Source organism: Anoplophora glabripennis, unplaced genomic scaffold (assembly GCF_000390285.2).
Source record: "Anoplophora glabripennis isolate ALB-LARVAE unplaced genomic scaffold, Agla_2.0 scaffold1, whole genome shotgun sequence".
Taxonomy (NCBI): domain Eukaryota; kingdom Metazoa; phylum Arthropoda; class Insecta; order Coleoptera; family Cerambycidae; genus Anoplophora; species Anoplophora glabripennis.
The window spans coordinates 1,341,748-1,365,901 of record NW_019417028.1 but is presented as its reverse complement, the minus strand read 5'-3'; the positions used below and the strand labels follow the sequence as shown (position 1 = coordinate 1,365,901).

The 24,154-nt window shown below is 32.9% G+C and overlaps 1 protein-coding gene across 1 annotated transcript in view; it reads left to right on the top strand.

The window, feature by feature from the left end:
* Nucleotides 1-23,733, top strand: part of LOC108911394 (metal transporter CNNM4) — a 56,658-nt gene extending 32,925 nt beyond the window's left edge. The window contains exons 5-9 of the mRNA XM_018716362.1: nt 16,633-17,143; nt 17,199-17,336; nt 17,514-17,780; nt 17,897-18,126; nt 21,132-23,733. Of these exons, the coding sequence (XP_018571878.1) occupies nt 16,633-17,143; nt 17,199-17,336; nt 17,514-17,780; nt 17,897-18,126; nt 21,132-21,398 (1,413 nt within the window). The 3' untranslated portion in view covers nt 21,399-23,733. The remainder of the gene's footprint in view (nt 1-16,632; nt 17,144-17,198; nt 17,337-17,513; nt 17,781-17,896; nt 18,127-21,131) is intronic.
* The last annotated feature ends 421 nt before the right edge of the window (nt 23,734-24,154 follow it).

Here is a 24,154-nt window from a genome sequence, read left to right as displayed (position 1 = left end):
GCCCTTCCACAAATAAGAAGTGGATCTTATAAGGTTTAACCTAATCAATTTTAAGATATCTAACCTGGTTTTAGTTAGGAATCTTTGACCTGCCCTTGTTGTTCTCGGGCTTAGACTCTGTGGTGGCGGACCAGCTATTAAAAAATATTCTTCAAACATGTTTTTTTGTAAAGTAAATAATTTCAAAAACGGGAATGTAAAACAATATTTATATACCTATACGTAGAGGTTTTGTTGAATAATACAAGTAATATATTGGGGAAGCAAAAATCAATACCACCTTATGTAGGCACTGCAAAGCTCTGCGAGTAATTAATCAATATGTACAGATATAATTTAAAAAGGCAATCTTGTGTCTTTGTATTTCATTTTCTATACTCACAATCAGATAGCCATGAGTGAAATATAAAATCATAGATAACCTGACATTTTTGAGAGTTGATGGTCGGCTCGTCACTAAAGTTTTTTATGTGAGCCTAGAAATAATACCCAAAAGATCGGTACGAGTCCCACTCTTCGTTATCTAAATACAACCACTTCAATTGTCATAAGCTTCCATTGGTGTATATCATAGAACCGCGTATCAACAGTGTCCTTGAAATTTGTTTAGTGATATTGTAACGTAATCAATCATATTACATAATTAAGATGCTGTATGGGAAAATGTAGCTGTGTGTAGAGTACTGAGCAGTATAGTCTTTCCGATCTCAATTGAAGAACCAAGAGGAGGAATGCTCGCGTGGGCAAACGGTGTATAACACAGCTGCACTGAGCGACTGGGCAATAAATCTCAGTTGTTGACAAGTGGTTGACAAATTGTCTAGCAGTGCAGTGCAGCACTACGGAATTTGGTGTGATTCAGTTAATTTTAATTAATTATAGGCACCTTCTATTAATTATTCATATTACAATTGCGAAAAGGAGAAACAAGAGGGATATTTTGTTTACCAATATTATTACATAGCATTTTGGAGACCTTTTGAAACGGAACAAAACGAAATTTACCATCAATATAATAAAATTGTTCGAGGAAATAAATAATTAAAATATGTTGTTGGCCAAATGAACATATAATAAAAATTTTCTACACATTATATACAAATTATTATTATTTTTTACCTTTAGCAGAAAACTTTTTTAGGGACGCCTATGAAACTCATTAAATTTTATTGCTAGGCGTTTTTATACATGTTCAACTGACATCGGAAAGACTATACATCTTCATATGATTTTAGGCAAATGATGTCGGTGGGCGCCATTCATAAGGATATTCCTATTTTATTGTCATTCTCTTTGTATTTATTATTACTTCCTGTAGGAGATATCAATAATTTTTTCCGTCTCATTCGGGTAAATCATCCTGTATATATGGTTACGTGTTGTCATGAAACAGCACTAAATAAAATTATAACAACTGGAGTGTGAGAAAGATTCGATTAATGTTTAAAGATTGTCTGTGTAACAAATATGTTTCTTATAAGTAACGGTGGTATTGTTTTCCTGTTACTTTTGCGGTGTTTTCCGACACAGAATGCGACGATTGAAAATATGTAGTTTATTAGACTGTTAAAACTTTTGTCAAGAAGGTATAGAAATAACCCGATTTTTGAAATAAAACATTTTCAATTGAGTAGCACAAATTACATTGATGAGTAGGTAGTCGTAGAAAATACACAATTTGAAAAGATTATTTTTGTCAAATAAACATTAATTTACCTAAGCTTTTTAGCTTAATTATATACAGGGCGTTATATAAACATCTGAGACACAATATTTTGTTTCTGAGTTACCTACCTTTTTTTATAACTAAAGCTTTAATTCAGACAAAATTAGTATGGGTGGTCCAGATTTAAATAGACAAACTTCGGGAAAGTACTAAACAACAAAAATTAACATCACTTTGCTCTCTGAACATAGACGCAGAAAGCCACCGTTTATGAGACTTACAGGGCGTTGGAATTAACAAAAATAAAACAGTTTTTTTTTAAATACTTCGAAAACCGCTTTATCAAATTTATCCAAATTTGGTACACAATTTTTTTCAAATATTTCTCCTAGTTCTGTATGCACACAGACCAAATTCAAAAACCAGTGGCGGAGAAACAAAGAATTGGTAATATGAATGCATTTTATAACGGTCTGAATCATTCCGGATGAAAAAACATTCCTTTATTTTTGTCGAATGGTTTACGAATTATGAGACATTTTATCCAAGTAAACAAAACGTTGAAATAGGGAAAAATAAAACGAATTTGGGTGGTCCAGATTTTAATAGACTAACTTCGGGAAAGTACTAAACAACAAAAATTAACATCAAATTTGGATACATTTGATGAAGCGGTTTTCCAGATATTTAATTTTTTTTATTTTTGTTAATTTCAACACCCTGTATCTCATAAACGGTGGCTTTCTGCGCCTATGTTCATAGAGCAAAGTGATGTTAACTTTTGTCGTTTAGTACTTTTCCGAAGTTTGTCTAATAAAATCTAGACCACCCTGTATATTTTTTGGCAATATATTTGAAGTAAATACTTATTTTTGGGGTCTTTGAGATGAGAATGTACGAAAATTTGTTGCTTTTTCTCATATTTAATGCTATTTAAGAAGAGAAATAAATAAATTTCACTTCGATAAGGCTACCTGTTTCTCATATAATAAACAATTGTATTTCAGGTTTTATTTTTGCATTATTTAAGAAAACCTATATGGAAACAATCTTATTAAAATGAGGGAAAAGTACTTTTTACTTTAAGATTTTAAAGAATAATGAAATTCATTTTTTTTTCTGAAATATCTGATTAGAAATACGATAGAAACGTATAACCTTGAGAATGAAATGTTTCAGTAAATACTGGTGTGAATTTACGCTCTGGGAAATATTTACCTGAGTGTTTTCCAGTTTATTGAATTCATTTATGTGTTTAAAGACGTAAGGAGTTGCATTAGTCAAGCTTTACGACCCAAACAAAAATACGACCTTGTCAACATCGCACGTAAAACGAGGCTGTGTTAAACTTATGTATTGCAAATATGTTTTACTGTAAAAGATGCAACGACAACGACAAGGCCGTTAGTTATTACAGGCGTGCTAATGGAAAACCTAAATTTAGAAGAATAAGATTAATATCTTTATGTTTACAATCATGATTTTTTAGAAAAATATTCCTAAAAACTAGTATTTTCCTATTAACTGAAGATTGGGGCATGAGGAAATTTCGGTTTGCGAATAGAAAAATTTTTCTAGCGATTTGATCGAGATCTGGATATATTTAGTGATATGCAGTTGGCAGCACTGCGTTGCGCATAACCTCCTTGGTAACCACATGTTCTTGGATTGTTGGTATCTCATTTAGTGTTAGTGGCGATTTTTGAAATGTGCGATTTTCTACGAAAATTTCGCTTGAAACTAGGGAAATCCACAAAAGGAGATCAGAGTTGTGGCAGGACAACTCATGGTTCTTGCACCATGAGCACTCAGCTTTGAGAATTGTCAGTTTTGAGCCAAAAATCAGATTATTGTTCTTCCTTCACCCTCCTTATTCGCCATACCTGACTCCTTGTGATTATTCCTTATTTTCGAAGTTCATATCGTGCTGAAAGAACGCGCTTTTCAGACTATTGATGACATTAAAGCAAATTCGTCATAGACTTTAAAGGTCATTTCAAATGAAGCTATCCAGGACTGCTTCTGGAAATGGAAATACCGTTGTGAAAAGTGTGCGAATAGGGGTTGGGAGTACTTTGAAGGAAACAACGACAAATAATGTATAAAATAAATATTAAAGTTAAAAAATAAATAAATTCGGTTATTTTCTAACCAGCCCTCGTACAAAAGCAAGTCTAGTAAAAATTTAAAGACTCGCATGTTTCAGTTTGGGTTTTCCACTATCGGTAACAAGTATCAATATTTCAAATGAAAAATTTCATTGCAAACAAAATGTCGAAGAAAATTTTTTTATTTGCGTAGTAGAATCTCATTTATATTTACACATTTTGTCAAATGTACAAAGAAATAATTAACTAATGAACATATTTTCAGGTCTCAGTCTACATAATATTTAAAAAATGCCGAAGTTATGAAATTTGTTGTTGTTTTTTCGATGTTTTATTAAATAACGGTTAACTGTAATTACATAGCCAAGACCTGGCCACAAAACGTTGACCTCAATCTAATTCTGTTGTGTAGATAACTGGATAAGATTTTCCTTTTTTTATAAATAAACAGTCGATATCGTTAGAACAAAAATAAATGGCTACTTGACAACATTGTTTCGATTAACAATAATAAATCAAATAATACAGGGTGTATTGAATTATATAGGTCAAACGTGGTGATTGAACTCCATAAAATAAGAAAAAAAAGTTTCGATTAACATAGGTTGGGATATATTTATTTTCGGAGATGATTTGATTGCTTGACATTCCGTCTCGTTTCTAGTTAAGGCCTGTTAATGCTGATCATAAGCGTACTAGAGGGAAATACGTGTTATTATTCTTACATTTTAGTTATTAGTTATTACAATGAGTACTGATAAAAATGGAATGGTGTACGGGTATTGCTGGCTATTTGTTCTGTATTTAATAATTTTAGCAACTCTCTAAAATGATACGCCTATGGAATCGCATTCCCTGCATGTCATCCTTTGCATATGTTTGAGATTGAGTTCTAAAAAAGAACCCACTAATCTTAAAAGAACATAAAATTGGAAATAATTGGACGTAATCCTAGGAAATAAATTGAATGATTATTTTGCGTCAACAAGCTTTGTTTTAAGATTCGTATATGGCCATCGCTGACGTTCTACTTTGAAGCGCAATTAATTTAATCTCTTCGAAATATGGGAAACATGAGTGGCTGATAGTGTATCGAATGGCAGTAATGATTTATTACAAAAACACTTGAAAACTTATCTATCCGCATTGCGCAAGGAACAAGTTGTTATATAAATGTTACAACTTGGGGCTCTTTGAGATTACGGTATTATCTCTGGAGTAGTTTTAAAATGTGTGGAATATGTATAGGTCTCTAAAAATGCATGTATGTAGTCGATTAAAGATAAAAACATTTCTACAATTATGTTTTTGATTTTAATGTAATAACTATGACTTATTTGTTTATTACTTGTAAACTAAAAACTGTTTTTGTGCTTTTTAGAACTGCACAGATGCGTAGAAATAACTAAAATGTATGTTCTATTAATATATGACCCACTAATTTAAAAATAAGTATAGATAGTAGGGTAATCTAACTTGCATAGATCTGTACCAAATATTTATTATTTCACATTCATTTTTTATTTAACAAAAATCATTCTCGCAACTTCAAGTGATATTTCTATAATTATAACGGAGTAATTTTCACCGCCCAGTACTCATAGCCGTCTGTTAATTTTGTTCTTTTCGCATGTTTTGAATTCGTTTTCATGAAAGCTACATTATTCATTAAACGTTTGCGAATGGAATGAGATCTAAGAAAGCAGAATATCTTTGAGAACAGGCCTGGTATTTAAGAAATACTATGGGCAATTAATTTTATAGGTAATTATTAGAGATCGGAAATGTTAGGCGGATGAATGTGATATAGTCCTTCCAAAGTCAGTTCAACATGTATAAAAACGCTTAGCAATACAATTTAATGAGTTTCATAGGCGTCCCTAAAAAAGTTTTCTACTGAAGGTAAAAAATTATAATAATTTATATACAATGTGTTGAAAACAATTAAAGTTTCCGATGTCTAATAATCACAAATATTTGTTATTTTTTCTCTAACTGGAAATATATCGCAATGAGAAAAAAACTTCTCTGTTTTAATTCTCCAAACTCTAATCAAAATGAGTACAGAGTAACAATTTTTTTGTTTATCTAGCTTGTTTCATATACAGATCTGGCTAAGTAAATCTTTCGCATAGAGTAAGTAAATTACACGCATCTCCCGTATCAATTTCGGGTGAAAGGGGTCGGACATGACATATATCATCGAGGCTTCGACTCGGACTCTCGTAATTGATTGGCTTTGGGAGCGCACGTGCCCCGTGGCAATTTTTGTGAACCGACCGAATACCTAAAGCGATTTGCTGTTTGTTTAGTTTTATTTTTATTATTATTCCATTCAAACCTTTGGTAAGAGGTAGACGGAATATTGCAAAATAAAAATAGTGTACAGTGTCGAACAAAAAATTAATATTATTAAATGGTATTGTCGTGTAGAAAGTGCAGAGATAGTCGTTGGTCGATTTATATTTTCATACCCCGACGAACCAGTCCCCACTGCTAGAACTGTTTTGAATATTTTTCATAAGTTTTAGGAGTGTGGATGTGTTAATGGGTGTACGAAATGTAGCAATCAGGAACCTCGTCAAATTCCCGAAGCAAAGAGAGAAAAAGAGGTTAATGTCTGTGCTTTTGTGGAAGTAAGTGAGACGTGTTCTTCCTCCCAAATTTCCGAAGAACTTGAAAGGTTTATTTCCACAAGAGGTATCATACCTTGGCCTCCTCGATCTCCAGATCTGACACCCTGCGACTTAATCTTCATAAATAATTACCAACCACGTGACCGCTGGGCTTAGGCAACCAACATCGCATGATTACTACTGTCAACTAAAAGTCCCTAAATCTTAGCGCCGTCAATATTAAGGATCCGTTTACAATGAACAATGACAAACCGTTACGACCACGCTCGACATAATACAATCGCCGATTTGAATAGATTGGAAATAAAAGAAACTGGTACCATTCATTTATTCTTCGGCTAGGTATTCCGTTCGTCTGGCCACTTCCCCAAAAAACCTGATTTTACGCCAGCAACTCCGTAACAGACGTCGGAAAGATCGTCACACTTGGCAAAAGTTATATCCGTCTAGTAGTTATTTTTAATTTTATTATGAATATGCACGGAGGCATTGGCAGGAATTTTTGTGTGTCTAGATATCGTTAGTTAATCGAAAAACGTGCCCTCGTAATAATCAGTCACGAGTTCTTAGATCGTCAGGCTCACAGAAATCTGATATGGTGTACGACGAAAAGCAAATCACTCAAGATCGCGTGTTGAGGGTTATATCAGTTTTCCGGATCAAAACTGTTTATATATTACGTGTTTTAATGCTTGGGGATTGATATTAACACCATAATTAAATATGAAAGACATATCAAAACATATTAAATAAATCTAAAGGAAGTTTACACTCAGTAATAATGAACTTAATTTATTTTTACATAAACACAATATATCTTATTTTCTATGAACTAACAGTTTGTGTCTATAGAACTTAAATAATTTGATTTTTATGATTTTTTTTATTAAAATGATTTCTAAATGCCACACAATATAAAAAAAATCAGTCAAAGGATTGGGCTTATAAATTTTGTTTTGTAGAATGAAAAAATTAATTGAAAATGCTCAAATAAATAGTCACAGTCAATACATGTTTTCCTATTATTAATATTACCAGAGCTATTAAGTTTCTGTCTTACACGGGACACTCTGTATAATAATGCGTTGTATTTTAAAAACTTGTTCAGTTATTGATTCTTGATGTTAGATATGCTGTATTATCGAATGGAAGTTGCTGATAATCGTGATAATACATTTATTTAAAGTACATTTCAAAAATCATCAACACGTTGCACTCAAATAACAATATCACGAAAACTAAATGAGATATCAGTAATCTAAAAACAAGTTACTAGAGAGAAGGTTACTCGCAACGCAATGCTGCCAACCGCATATCACTAAATATCTCTCTAATAGTAGTTATTTTCTGGACAGACCTCGTATCCTTTAATTTCGCTAGTGAAACAATACAAGTATTTACCTGAATTTTCAATAGCACGTAACTATCATTCATTTATTTATATCGTTGATACAACGCCATCAAGGTGTCAACATTTAAACAATAAATTGTCACTGGCATGCATATATAACAAATTTGCATATATCATATGGTAATGGATTCAAGAACACAGCTGAATTAATAATTGCATCGGGCTCATACAGGGCCGTTGCGCCGTTAGTAGGTATTTATGTGGTCCGTAGATTATATAATTGAATAAGTTTTGGCTCCTATTTATATACAGGGTCTATTGAGATCGGAAATACTATAATAGATATGTTGAAAATTATTATTTTTGTTTTTAACATCGATGACATCAAGTAGAAACATTCGAAGATGAATTATGTTTTTTTTCTTTACTGTCACTTTACTATTTATTAGGACATACCTTGTCTCTGTACCCTAGCAAATAAGATAATTTGATAAGAATCTGGTACGTTTTCTACAAGTTGAAAGTCACTTTAAACTAATAGTGAAATCTGTGGTGTGGATAATATGGTTAGACGTAAAAACCACAATGAACGGAAATAACGAATTACATTTCCCAGATATTTATTAAACTTAATTTAAGTGTTCTCAATAGTATTCTTGTTAACATGGTAGAATCAAATTGTTTAAAAATAGAAGTGGTCAGTTTATATTGCATTGAAACTTTGTTTAATAGCTTTTCGTTTATTTGTTGCTAATACTCATGCAGTCGAGGAGTGTAGTGTTAAAACTGCATAAAATAACCTAATTACATTTAGCTTGCCAAAAACAACCACGGAATTTTCCACTAACAAACATTTAAGTATCGTAGATTGCCTCGACTGTCTTGTTCAATACAAGATGTAAGGAAATTTGTGCAGGGAGGGAGAAATTTTTCTTGTGCACAAAACATACAAAAATGTAGTTTTGAGTTGGCTAACGTATACAGGGTATTCTCTACACTCTTACCACTCACCCATACAACTCAGAAATCAACCAGTTGAGAAACAAAAATCCTTTTCCAACTTTTAATATGTGTAGGGAGGTATATTTATCACAAAAAATGTTTTAGTACAAATTTGGAAAGCGGTCCTGTTTGATCAAAAATACGTAATTTGAAACATATTTTCATTTCTCAAATTTTCGAATAAGATGACAAAAAATTTCATCGAGAAAATTGTTCACATATATCGACGAAAAAATTTAGTTGTTGTTTAGAATTAAAATGTACGTTTTCGGTTTTCTGAACTGAACTTTTATTCAGTAATCTCTTTTATTTATGGAGCTCAGTAGACTACGGTACTCTGTGCCTTTTTTATCACTGTGTTTGGTGTTCTGGACAGGAGCACTGAAGCTTGCGTGTATAGCTTCCTTAAAGTGCCTGTATGGAAGCCTTAAGAGGTCCTGTTTGTATGGAAGCTTTAGAGCTTTTTAAATTGGAGGACTTGTGTATGGTAGCTTTAGAACTTGTTTATCCTTTAGAAAGCTGGACAAAGCCTAGGTGGTTAAGGCTATGAAGCAATGGTAGCTTTGAACTCGTTTCTATTTCTTTGGAGAAATATAACTCGAATTTTTGAGATTTATTGATTATTTCGTATGTAACAACAATAAATGGAATGCGTGTAACATCTGTATCTGTATAAAAGCTTGAAAATTTGGAGCGTACAATATGTACTAACTAGATTCCGACACTGGTTACTGAACCGCTTGGTTCTCGGGCTGACGTTCGATCACCCATGACGCTGGATCCGCAAGGAGTTCATCAGTGAGGTCTGCGTCAGTTTTGGGTTGAATAGTATTTCTGTAGGTGGATTTTGGCTAGTGTTGTCCCTGGAAATTTTCGAAACATGCGTTAAAATGTATTTTTCCACCCTGCATAGGTCATTTGTGATGTTTTGTCTTTGTCTTGTTTTATGTCGGAATCTGCGTCTTGTATGAAACTTTTCGAAGGTTCAACAAATTCTTTTTGAAGCATGGATTAATTTTGAACTAAACATTTATTTGTCCTCCAATTTAAAACAATATTTTTGTCATTTACACACAAGCAGAACATTCATAAAATGGGTAACAAAAAACTTTTTCCTCTTTTCAACTTCACCGGTATACACTGTTTATACTGACATCGCAATAATTTCATAGCACTGAAACTACCTTCTTTGCCTTTTAATTTCAACGGAATATGAAATGTGACATAACCGTGAGCATTGTTATACCTGTATACGTCGAATATGTGAGCAACCGGTTTGCACTGGAGTTAACCGAGTCGATTTTATATAGAAATAACGAGTCTGCTTAGATGACCTGTTATCTCTATTTTCTCGTGAAATAGATAGCAATTTTTATACCTACCTTTCCTTTTCATTGATCGGGAGGTTCACCTTGACGGTGTTAAAATATGCTTTTATTTTGTTGGTTCAGGTGGGTAATATTGATGTATCCTAGGGTTTTCTCATAGGGTTGGGCTTTATAGCATGATGACTAGTTATACAAAGTAGGAGATTTTCCTTGATTTAACACAAAAGTGTAACGGACAAAAAGAACAGTATTATAAGTGTAAGTAAAACAAGAACACATGTTTCAGTGAGATGATGTATTTTTCTTTGTAAATAAGACTCTAATGATTGAGCGAATGCTATTAGGAAAAATATGTTCAACATAAATGTGCTAGAAAGAGTAAGATAACATATTTGATGGTTGCTGTGGGAAACCGCAACAGCATAAACCTTTAGGATTAAAAAAATATCTGTATCGATCGAACAAACTTTTTCTCTAATCTCAGTTTTCCCCTTAATTAGTGTAATTAATTAATCAATTAATAGTTAAACACGTATTAAATCATAAAACAGAGATGTGCATACAATTCGTATCCTCTCTAATTGTAAGATATGGTGTAATGACTCATAGTTACGAGATGGAAAGTCAACATTGTTATAGTATCCAATTATGTAATGTAATAAAATCCATATTTCCGTAAATTGAATTAATGCGCATCATTTCATTAAGGCTACATAAAAAACAGCAGATCATATATCAGTTACTGCAGATTGCAATGAATTTTGAATTGTTGTTAGTGCAGCTCTCTCGGTTTCGAAAATTCAATACCTATGTATGTTTTCAGCCACAAAAATTGAATAATTCCAAATAATTCGAATTTTCATCACCAAGAACGGCGGTGACAACTTTTTTAATAACAAGGTGATCTTTCGCATTGTATTAGCTATATCTTATCAAAGTTTGGGTTAATGCAACTCTTTCGGTTTCGAAAATTCAGTACCTATATATGTTTTCAGCCACGAAAATTGAATAATTCCAAATGTTTCGAATTTTTACTACCAAGAACGGCGGCGACTACATTTTTAATAACAAGGCGATCTTTCGCATTCTATTAGCTATATCTTATCTAAATTTGGGTAAGTGCAACTATTTCGGTTTGGAAAATTCAACACGTATGTATGTTTTCAGCCACGAAAAAAATAATTTGAATTTTCACCACCAAGAAAGGCGGTGACAACATTTTTAATAATAAGGCGATCTTTCGCATTATATTATTTATTATATATTTTCCAAGTTTAGTTAGAGCATTTCTCCCGGTTTCGAAAATTCAGAACCTATAAAATAATTAAACTCGATGTGATACAAATTGGAATATTCGGTTAAATTGCTTCAAATTCATTGTAATTCTGAACAAAACGGAAATAATTAGAATTATGCATTAGCGTCAGCTTTGCTAAAATAACAGGCTCTATTTTTAGCGTTAACGAGGTGTCTTATGAAAGAGATCCCGCATTATGAAATTTTATTATTCTCTGAAATGGCCTTTCTGCTTAACCATTTTAATTTATGTTGACCTTGTAACAATTCCGGTTTATGAGTTATATTTTTATTTTAATCATTTATTTGTTGTGTCTTCAAATAAAATAAATATATATATTTCCGGTGCGTAATATTCAATTTTCATTCGATATTTTCACAACTGCATTTTCTTGAGAGCAATTTACCTATTTATAATTTATCAATATATGTGTCGTTGAAATTTTCTGTAAATAACATTTTTAGTTCGAAATGATTTGACATAATCCAAATTTGTTAGGCGTTTTGCACATGTATGTGGTTCTGGTTTTCATCGGGAAACTTCATCTAGAGACAGAACGAAGTATTTTAAGTAAAAAGTTGCATATGAGTGTGAGTCCTAGAACGTCTCGTTTTCGTGATACAGGACCTTGGAATTAAAAGAATAGATTATGTACCAAAATGTCGCAAATCGACTTACAAATATTTTTATTAGTGGGGAAATGGGGATGAGGAACATGAAAATTGCGAAAATGTTGAGAAAATTGTATTGGCACTTTTCATTCGTGTATTTCTAAGAAATGAGATCTTTTCAATTTAATTCAAAGAACGAGCCTGTCTAGAGTTATGTTTTTTTTTTAATTCTGTAATAAGATCACACAGTCGAATAAGAAGAAATATCTAAAAAAAATAGTATACTTAAAACCTTTATAAGAAATACAATTTTAAATATGATGTAATCTGCCGAAAAGTCTAAAAAATTATTGGTGCCCAAATTTTAATTTTTTTTAGAAGCTTACATCCTCAGAATGTTAGAAATTTCTTATATCAATGATTTTTTTAACTTTTTAGACATCATATTGTATTTAAGATTATATTTTTTAACAAATAATTCCCAAAACGGATAATTGTTCGAAGAAGATGGAAGAAATTGTTTCTCTTAGAAATCCTAAATGTAATAAAATTCTGAGTCTCCCAGTGGACTCCCCTTGTCTCCGCCATTGGTTAGTTAATTTTTAGTGAATTTTTACTTCTATTTAAATACGTCAACTTAATGTTCATATGAAACTTTTTTTCTTAAAATCATTTCTATCTCGTGGTGAACAACCTTGATTTTATAAATTATTGTACTGATTGTGAGATGAGATAGCTCTCTATTATTTAGATGTAATGCTGAATCAAAGTTAAATAGTCTTAAATATTAATAATAGGGATTACCTAGAAAGTAATTTTACAACTCAAATAACCCGTTTTACTCATAAAAGATAATACATATGTGCATGCGTCATGAGACCATATTTTTTTTGCGAAAATAAAAAATTACATAATGCTATGAACAATATCCCTTAAACGTATATTTAATATATAAAAATAAATTTTGTAATCTGTATTGTAGAGCGCGTTTTTTTCAACTTGTATACGGTTTGATGTCTCAAATAACCCGTTTTACTCATAAAAGATAATACATATGTGCATGCGTCATGAGACCATATTTTTTTTGCGAAAATAAAAAATTACATAATGCTATGAACAATATCCCTTAAACGTATATTTAATAGATAAAAATAAATTTTGTAATCTGTATTGTAGAGCGCGTTTTTTTCAACTTGTATACGGTTTGATGTCTCATTTGAATTTGTAGGGCTAAAAGAACAAAATTTATAAAAAAATTACATTATTCACGTATTTTCAGTTGTTTCATTTCATAATTACACACGTATTTTCTGGCAGAGATGCAGAGATAGTCGGAAAGGTCATGAAGGTAACAAATTGAAGACAAGAGAGCTGCCCCAAAAACCTGCGTGACATTTCACGACAGCCCGTATCTTCGCGAAGCTACACAGCATCGGTATAACATATGTCTCCTCGATGTTGCGCCCGTACATATTTTTTGTCCTACAGAAATTTCGATTAGTACTACGTGTACCTCCTTCCGTGTCTTTTAGCTTCGTTTGTATACATACATCATGGCATCACCGTCGTTTGAATGTTGTGTCGATGTTGGGCAGATGTTGTGTAGCTCATGGGGACACCGTCTTAAATCGCTGTAGCCTAATCACGGCAACACATGTAGTAAGTCTTAATATCAAAATGCCTACTCATAAATGGTATTTAGTTAAGTAATTAAAGTAAATTAAATATGTTTAATTTGTATATGCTATTATAATGGATGTTAAACCTTGGAGATGTCACTAACCCCTTCTCGCGACTATCGTTGTTAATTTGCCTAGTTGGACATGTTTTCTCAGTAACAATACCGACATTTTTAGTTTTCGTATAATAAAATCAGTATTATAACTCTTCTAAATTAGGCTTAATTCATCATAAATATATCTGCAAAAAAACGGGCACTTTTATCACTAATTATTTTTGTATTTGCGAAAATTATATCAAAACAATTCAATGTTATTGAGATAATGCATATGCATACCCAATATTGTATCTCTATAAATAATATTTTAACTAAAAATTTGATTTTAAATGTTATCCTTTATCTCAAATAACAACTTTTCGATATTGATATATTTTATCTCTGATCAAAATATTTATATGTTTACATAATGATACGTTGAACATGAACGATTATTATCCATTTGGGATATTTTTATCAGCAATTTGAACTTGAAAAATATTTGCAACAAAAGAATTATTTATGTTTCAGTATATTTTAAATGAAGTTGCCAATCGAAAACCAAGCTTTGGTCGCCTACCATTGATATTTTTCTTATATGAAAACGCAGTTACCAAATTGCATATTTATCAAATTTTAAAATAGCAAACAATACATAAAGTTACGACTTTTGTAAGTGTAGGAATGTTTTTCAAATAATACGGCATTTCTAACAAGTGTTGTAATAGCAGTGTTTTTTTTTTGTCTAACAGCTGCAGTGTTTGGTTTCAAATCAAATTCCAGTCACTAACACAAGAAGGCCCATTTTTGTGAAATATTCTATTAGTATTCGCTACTGTAACCGTAAAACAAGCAGTAGTAAAGGCAGCGTCAGAATTATCTTTTCCATTATTGATTTTTGTTGCAAGAGAATCTTCGATATATCCTTCAACTACTGTGTCACTTTTCCAACTACTAAGACACTTCAAAGTAGTAATTTCTGTGTTGCAATTTGCTAAGAAAGTAGCTGTTGATCCTCGAAAGAAATGACCTTAAGAGAAATGTGCAGAGAAGTGATATATAATTTAATTCCTGCAATTACTGCTGAAAATTGGCCTCAGTAAACTAAAGCGTGCAATTTGTGCGCAATCATTGTTTTAATCAAGGTCTTATTCGGTTTGAAACGGTGAAAATGCATGAGATTTTCATGGCATTACGCCACGTTTATCTAATATGTTATATAAAAAAATAATACTCTAGATATATTAAATTTTTTCCTCGAGAGGAAAAATTATAATATAAATTATAATATTTTTAATATACCGGACATGTTTTCATTTCTGTTACATATTACATCCATCTGGTTTATTTCTGTCTGCGAAATTTCATCTTAATAAGTTTATTTACATCTCTTGGAAAATAAACCCCACTGCCACGGTATTGTATATGTTATTAGGCTATTGCCAAGAAAACTAATAAACAAAAATTGAGTTTTGATTATAATTTGTGAAGGTAAAATGAGTATACAATTTTTTGTAAAATTAATCATTTGTGTTGAGGCATAAAGAGCAATAATTTTTAATTTTTCAGTTGTATTCTAGCTGAGCCTAAACAGTGTTATATTTATAGATTCTAACTGTATACTTAGAGAAAATTTCGCGTAAATAAGGGAAAATTATTTCATAGAACTAACAGTTATAACAAAAATGATGTAGGGGGTTTTATAAGTTGAGAAATATCTCTGATGTAGGCGGTTGAAATATGCTAATGAACATTTACTTGTCAATAGAAACTCTGAAATTTCGGTGCCACTGATTATTTGCTATAAGGGAATTTAATTTCTAATGTTATTTCTAAGGAAAACTTAAAACTTTCTTCGAAAAATGTCCCGTTTTCTAGTGTTAGTTAGCAATTAATTTTGCAACACAGCCGCACTGGGCGACCGGGCAATAAATCTCAGTTGTTGACAAGTGGTTGGCAAATTGACTAGCAGTGCTCTGCAGCAATGCGGAATTTGGTGTGCTTCAGGTAATTTTAATTTATTAATCATTCATATTACAATTGCGAAAGGGAGAAATAAGAGGGATACTTTGTTTACTAATATTATTACAACATGGCATTTTGGAGGCCTTTTGAAACGAAACAAAATGAAATTTACCATGAATATAATAAAATTGTTTGAGTACATAAATAATTAAAATGATGTTGGCCAAATGAACACATAAGAGAAATTTTCTACACGTTATATACAAATTATTATAATTTTTTACCTTTAGCAGAAAACTTTTTTAGGGACGCCTATGAAACTCATTCAATTTTATTGCTGGGCGTTTTTATACATGTTCAACTGACTTCGGAAAGACTACACCATTAGAAGTAAAATAAGAATAGAACAAAAACTTTTTTGGTATCAATTTAACAATTTCGACCGGTTTTATGTGGTCGTATTTTAGTCGTGCGAACTTTTAACACTTAAAATAATAATTCTCAAAAAAGGATGTTGGTTTCCGCTATTTTATCGTGCGCTAGAGTTAATATATGGGACCGCGGTAGTAGGCAAATACCAATATTGCATTAATTTAATCATTTAATTCGTTCCATGACTGTGGATAAAACAGACGATAGCAGTAATCAAGATGACCTCGGGACACAGGGTTAATTACCAGACCACATACCTAATGTTAATGTTACATCCAGTTATCAGTATGTAATTTGATTTCAGTTTTTTATTAGGGCGCGACGCATTTGCATATGTTTTATCAAATCTTTACAAAGGACTATTACGTTCATAATTAATTAATTAATTAATAATCCAGTTACTTAAAATTGAAAATAGTTCGATTAAAATAGTATCCTGAATGTTGTTCATTTTGTACTGTACCATCCTGTATATGTGATTGTTGAATTGTATATTAATCCAGAATTTCTAATTTCCAGGTGACAACAGGTGAAAATGACCTCGATAAGGATGAAGTGAACATCATCAGCGGAGCCTTGGAACTCCGCAAGAAAACTGTCTCAAACGTAATGACGAGAATAGAGGATGTCTTCATGTTGGACTACGAAACAGTTCTGGACTTCGAGACCGTATCTGAAATCATGAAGAGCGGTTACTCGCGTATCCCAGTATACGAGGGCAATCGCCAGAACATCGTTACCATGCTTTACATCAAAGATTTGGCGTTTGTTGATCCCGACGACAACACCCCTTTGAAGACCCTGTGCCAGTTTTACCAAAATCCTTGTAATTTCGTTTTTGAGGACGTCACCTTAGATGTGATGTTCAAGATATTCAAAGAGGGCAACAAAGGACACATGGCGTTTGTTCATCGGGTTAATAACGAAGGGGAGGGAGATCCGTTCTATGAGACTATCGGGCTTATAACTCTTGAGGACGTTATTGAGGAGTTAATCCAGGCTGAAATTATGGATGAGACGGACGTTTTCAGTAAGAACCTGCGATGCATTTGCGTGTTTCATGTGCTGAATTATAATTTTTTTAGCTGATAACCGCTCTAAGAGGAGGAGGATAGCCGAAAGGAGACAGGACTTCAGCGTTTTCGCTGAGAAGCGCGGGGAACCAAACAAAATGAGAATTAGCCCACAGTTAACTCTTGCCGCTTATCAATATTTGAGTACAAGTAAGTTCTGATATGTTTCTTAAGTAAACTAAACTGTTGCAAAGGGCGATTATTAAATATGAAACCAGTCCTAAAATATCCCGCTTCTGATCTATGTGCGAATTTTTCTCATACTAATTAAAAGATTTGTTTTGGTTGAATTAACAGTGTCAAGAGTCTTCAAGGCTTTTTTTTTAGGCGTTGAACCCTTCCATCCCAATGTGATATCTGAGACAATCCTTCGACGCCTTCTTAAGCAAGACATTGTGATCCACATAAAGAAGAATAAGGACTGGCGTACGGACCCGACGAACGTCATCTATGACCAGGGCAAACCTGTCGATTTCTTTGTCATAATATTGGAGGGTCGTGTTGAGGTGACCGTGGGAAAAGAAAATTTGATGTTTGAAGGAGGCCCGTTCACCTATTTCGGTACCCAAGCACTCGTTCAAACTGTAGGAATTGGTAAGTCCCGCAATTTTCTTTTCAATTTGATTTTTTTTCTTTTGTGTTTAATATCGTTTCGTTATTATTTTATTTTGTATTATACTTACATTCCGATTCTCAACTTTTTATTTTAGAATCGCCATCAGTGGCGCCATCTACCATGGGAAGTCTAGAATCATTGAACATAGATTCGTTATTGCGCCACACTTTCATTCCCGATTATTCGGTTAGAGCCTCGACCGAAGTGTTATACCTGAAAATAAAGAGAAGTCTGTATCTGGCTGCTAAAAGAGCCACTTTAATGGAGAGATCCAAGAAAGGCGAACACCAAACCGAACAGCAGTTCGATGAGGAAGTAGACAAGGTGAGTCGTAGATTCTAGGCCGATGCCCCTCTCCCCCTAACCCAATTCCTTTGCTTCCTAGATGCTCCATTATAACAGTGTTTATAACATTAACGAGATAGATATCATGTATAAGGATTATTACGACAATCAAGAAAGTGGCGAGAGTATGTATTAAGGTAATATTTTTTTTAAGTGGTACATTGGTACAAATTCTTATGCTTATACTTTTTTTCATGTTGAAGAGAATAAATGCTTTGAAAGTTTAAAAAATGTTCAATAATTATCAATTTTGGAGTCACTCACACAAGCTATCACTCGAAGTATCTAAGACGTTTTCCTCAAATTATTTCACTTCAGTTCCATACATCAAACTTATAACTTGCCAAAAAGCGTAAGATTCCACATGTGATGAAACCCCTGTGTACCAAATTTAGTGATTCTCGTACAACAGGGTTCTGAGATATAAAAAAGACTATTCTTAGGGGTGGATTTCAGGGGGCTGTAACTCCGAAAGAGGGGCCAACTTGGCAAAAATAAAAAATACGGGTCCCCTAAATTTGTCTTAAGCAAACCAACACATTATATGAAAATCTTCGTATAATTTTAATTTTAGTAGAATCGAACAAATTCAAATTACTACAAAAACAAAGATAATCAAAAAATTTTAAGAATTAGTTCTTGTGAACACTGAAAACAAAAAGACCATAAAAAATTTGAAAACTGGTAAAAAAAAATTATTTTAAAAACTTTCATATCCCCTGTAATTTTGAATGAATTTTCCAGCACATTGTATATAGCCCTACTTAATCTGTTTTATGTGTCGGAAAACTGAAAAGATATGTAAGGCGATACAGCGAAACGTCCTGAAATTATGCTTGTTTACACTATATTTTATTTTTAATTCACAGCCATGGTAAAAAATTACTGTGAAAATATCATAAAACAGGAACGGATGTTTTCAGATTCCTCCTAAACTTTTTGATCTTTTAAAAAATTAAACATTTTTCAACTAAAAATATCGTATTACGAATAAAAATATAATCAATGTAACGATTAATTCCAACAACAAGAAAAATACATATGGGACGAAAAGGATATTTGTGAAAATCTTATAATAAGATCAATTTAATCAGATACAGCATTAAAATATATGTATTTGACGTGCTTTTAAAGTAACTAAAGTTTTTTGCGTATTTCGAATTGGCGGATTTAATATGGCGCCCAAAAGCCACTAAAATTTACAAAAAAATCAGTACTAAAGATCGCGCAGCAATTCAATTTACCCCAAAAAGCCTTGTTTGGGGTTATCGTGGATTATGAATATTCTAGAGTCAATTTATCAAATCTCAAAATGGTGGATCCAACATGGCGCCCATAGGGGTAAAAAATCACAGATATTATTAGTCGATACTAACGATCCTAGAATCATTCATTTTAATTTAACAAGGCTTACTGGGGGATTCTTTAGACCTTTAGTTTTAATTTCCAAAGTCAGATTGTCGAATCTCAAAATGGCGGATCCAAGATGGCGCCCATAACAGGCATTAATTGCAAAAGTTTGCAGGAAGTACTTATGATTGAACGACTGAATTTACGTAAACAGGGCTTACTAAAGGGTTTTCGAGATTTCTGTTTGATATTACAGTCGAATTATCTACAAAGGTCGTAAAAATTTAAAGGCAATTCATATGAATAATTTTTCAATGCTTGTGATCATATCATCCTGCATTCTGCGTTAAAAAGCTCTCTGCGTTATACAGACGACGACCACCGTTATACAGGATTGGGACCGTCTTCATTTCAAAACCCGCACTACTTTATTAAATAAAATAAAAAATAAAAAATCAAAAATAAAAAAAATAAAAAAAGTAATGCGAGTTTTGAAATGAAGAAAATGCAGGATGATCGATATGATTGCAAGCATAGAAAAATTATTCAAACGAATTCTCTAAATTTTAGCGGCTTTTGCAGATAGATAATTCGACTGTCATATCAAACAGAAATCACGAAAACCCTTTAGTAAGCCTTGTTTATGTAAATTCAGTTGTTCAATTATAAGTACTTCCAGTAAACTTTAGAAATTCATGATTGTTGTGGGCGCCATATTGGATCCACCATTTTGAGATCGACAATCTGACTCTGGAAGTTAAGACTACGGGTCTAAAGAACCCCCCAGTGAGCCTTGTTTAGTTAAAACGAATGATTCTGGGATCGTTAGTATCGATTTCTTCATAATATCTGTGATTAGTTACTCGCCATGTTGGATCCACCATTTTGAGATTCGATAAATTGACTAGATATTATTCATAATCCATAAAAACTCCAAACAAGGCATTTTGGGATAAATTTAATTGCTGTGTGATCTTTAGTACTGATTTTTTGTGAATTTTAGTGGCTTTTGGGCTTTATAGATGCCATATTGATCCGCCACTTTGAAATAAGTAAAAAAATAAAGTTACTTTAAAAGTACGTCAAATACATACATTTTAATGTATAATAATCCGATTAAATTGATCTTAATATGAGATTTTTACAAATAATATTTTCCAATATATGATTTTTCTGGAGACTTCTAGCCGCCATATTGGGTCGCTACTTTAAATTTTTCGAAAGAGCCACTCACCTTTCGAAAGGGGCATTCCTAACGAATCTTTTAAGCCCTTATTCGTTCACATCTGCCAACGAGAATTTTGGGGCACAACTTTGTTCCGTTTGACGTGGAACGTCCCATATATATTTATTTTTTAGCGCTCAGGTCTTACGACCTATCGTGCATGCCGCCAGTAAGAGTTATTTTAAAGAAAGCTCTGTTGGAATCTTTTTAATGTCCAGAGGTGACAGAAATGCTACCCCAAGACATTTGTGTTTTTACCATTAAAAATGCAAGTACAATGACAGGTTATGGATGAAATCCCCGTCTTCATATCCACATAACTGGCATCTCCAAAACAGTTGTTTATATTTAAGAAAATATTGTAATATACTGATTAACAAACAAAGTAATACACTTAATATCTATCCAGCTGTTGCACTCGCTGGATGAGGACGACGTGGTGAGCGACGGAAAACGGACCCCCAACAGGAAATCTTCCAAGACCAAGTCGCAAGAGATAAAGGACAACCTATCCTTGCAGACCAGTCCGAAAACTCCCTCCCACTACAGCAATACCAGCCCCCCTCACCGTCTGAGCGCCCGCGACATCAACGGGTCTATCAAGTCCAGTCCCGTGGACGACATCCAGGTCAGCAGCAAGGACGAGGAGATGTCGTTGCTGCCCAAACGTTCATAACGTAAATGTACTGGCTCTAGAAATCTAGGGCCACTGTATCTTGTACTTAAATTATTTAGTTTTTAAAATACCCAGTTTTAATCGGTCTGGATGGTGGGGGTTCGAGGAAGGTCGTTGTATTTTTGGCATTTTCCCAGTTTAGTTTTTAGGTTTTCTTTTGCAACTTATTTGTACGTTTTGCCGTTTACTCGCTCGAACCCGATTATCCAGACGGAACCAATGCCCTTATAATATATTTGAGATTTCTACAGTAACTAAGTTAAAACGATGTTGCACACGTACCAGCAGATTTAATAAATCACGACCTGGTATGCTTAATTTCTGTGTTAGTAGTGGTGTACGGGGTGTTCCGGAGCCGTGAGGAAAGAATTCGGTGGTGATTCTACTCGTTCGGTAAAACTCGTTATTGACCGTGTTACATAACCTCTGCAACTCCGCCATTTTTGGTCTGATTATCGAAAACAAAAGATTGACGTTAATCGTTCTGAAAATACTACATACTGACACTATCATTTGTTTTCAGTGCCTCCTTAGTGATAGACAATTGTTTTTTTTTTAATAGAATATGATATATGCCTGTAGATACAAATTTTTTTCACTGAATTCGACATGTTATAACTAGATTTTTAGGAAAAATTTATGGGAAAAATACACAAATATTAATTCCAGCACTTCAACAAAAATATCAAAAGTGCCATGAAACAATCGGCTCATGGATACAAATGTCATTCAAGGTAAGAAACACATTATTACATCACACTCCAATATATTTCTGTTGTGTTTTTAGCATTTACATGAAACGTAATTTTGCGAAATCAATAAAAAAATATATTTATCCACTTCATCGGGTTTTTTGTCATTTTTATAATAATAAATTCATGTATAGTTTAGAAGCAGTGTTGTCAAGTTTATATTTCTATTATCCAATTGTTTCCATAGCACATCTGATAATTTAATTTGAGGTTATGTAAAATACCGTTTAAAAGAAATAACTGGAGTTATGTAAGTGTTAATTTCGAATTCTTGGAAGTGTCAAAGGAATTTGTGTCGTGTAGAATCGCCCGCTGAATTTTTTGTAGCAGTTTGCCGACGCCCCGTACAATGATTATGATTTTTATTTAGTCGAAGTGGCAGACGTTACATAACCATGTTGGGGCGAAGTTGCCCTCGGGATGTTTTTACATTCTTTTTAGTGCCTTATTTTAAGACAAAAAAAAATGTACTTAATTTTTGAAGGTCTCGTCGGAAATATGCCTACCAGGTGTCTTTATAGTCGTGTTGTGTTACATGTTACATTTTTACAAAGAAATCAGAGTTTCCTTAGATTTGACGTTTAATAATGTCGATTATTTATGAGATAGATGTAGATACCCAGTAAACATCGATTTTTATAGGTCAGGTTCCTCAGGTCGAAAAAAGTTCACTTTTGATTAATGTTCAAATCATTATGGTTGTTTGCTTAATTATAAATTATACGCATGAAGTGGCGATTTTACAAGTTTTCAGGAATTCGTGTGGTTTGGGATCAGTGACGGTTATTTTAGCGAATGTTTGTCTTTCTACTTTTCTAAAAATGTCGCAAAAAATTTCTAAACGTAGATTTAATTCCCCCTAAATTTTTTCATTGCTATTATAATGGCTACACGTTTGAGGAAAGACAACTTCTTGATCTTGACAACTTTTTTGTGCATCTTTAACGCTGGATGGTATTGATCGTAATCCGACTTGAAGAATGCTCGCATTTTCTAAGTGGTTCTAATAAAACTATAACTGCAGGTAGAATAGGACTATCGGTACTGATCAGTGCCAGGAAACATAAAATAAATGAGTATTAAAAAAAATTTAAACTGTTCGTGTCTCAAAGACGAAGTATTTTCGAATTTACGTTCATGTTTCTGTAATTTTGTTGCCAGGATACTGCTACGCCCTGTATTAATTTGGGCAAAATTTTGTAAAACGGACCTCAATCAATTTTATTTCAACTATAATTCTTAATTGTAACGAAAATCAATTGGGGGGAAGAGTATTAATCGAACGTTACAAAAGAACCATACATTTTTTATATTTTTATTCAGGGTTGAGCTGTATTGGTGTAAATTTAAACTCGTTGAAGTAATTGTATTCAAATATTATGTCATAAATTTTGGAATTAGACGTTTTTAATTCAGAATCCTGCTTAAGTTTTTCTGCAACCAGTTACTTTAAGGTTAAAGGTAAGGTAATTAAAACAATTCTAAAAAAATTCCTGAACTGTCTTTAATGAAGATGTGTACAGGGTCGGAAAGTCCCCATGGTTCATCGGCCGTTACGTGAGAGCGATAAAGAAAGTCATAGAAATCCGTGCAATAGAGAAAGATGGCTATAATGAAGGCATCTAATACTCACCGCCCATTTCGCCCTTCCACAAATAAGATCCACTTCTTATTTGTGGAAGGGCGAAATGGGCGGTGACTATTAGACGCCTTCATTATAGCCATCTTTCTCTATCGCACGGATTTCTATGACTTACTTTATCGCTCTCACATTACGGCCGATGAACCATGGGGACTTTCCGACCCTGTATACTGTTTGATGTGTAATGGAACAGATAACTGTCCGAAGAGTACTGATGAAAATACGTCTGCCGTTAAAAAATGTTGAATTACTTCACAGAAACTGTCTTCTATTTTATTTCTTGACTACTTTGGACATTGTATTCGCACAAATGTATTAACTATCCATTAATTAATATATGTCTTTAATCTTGAAAATGCAGA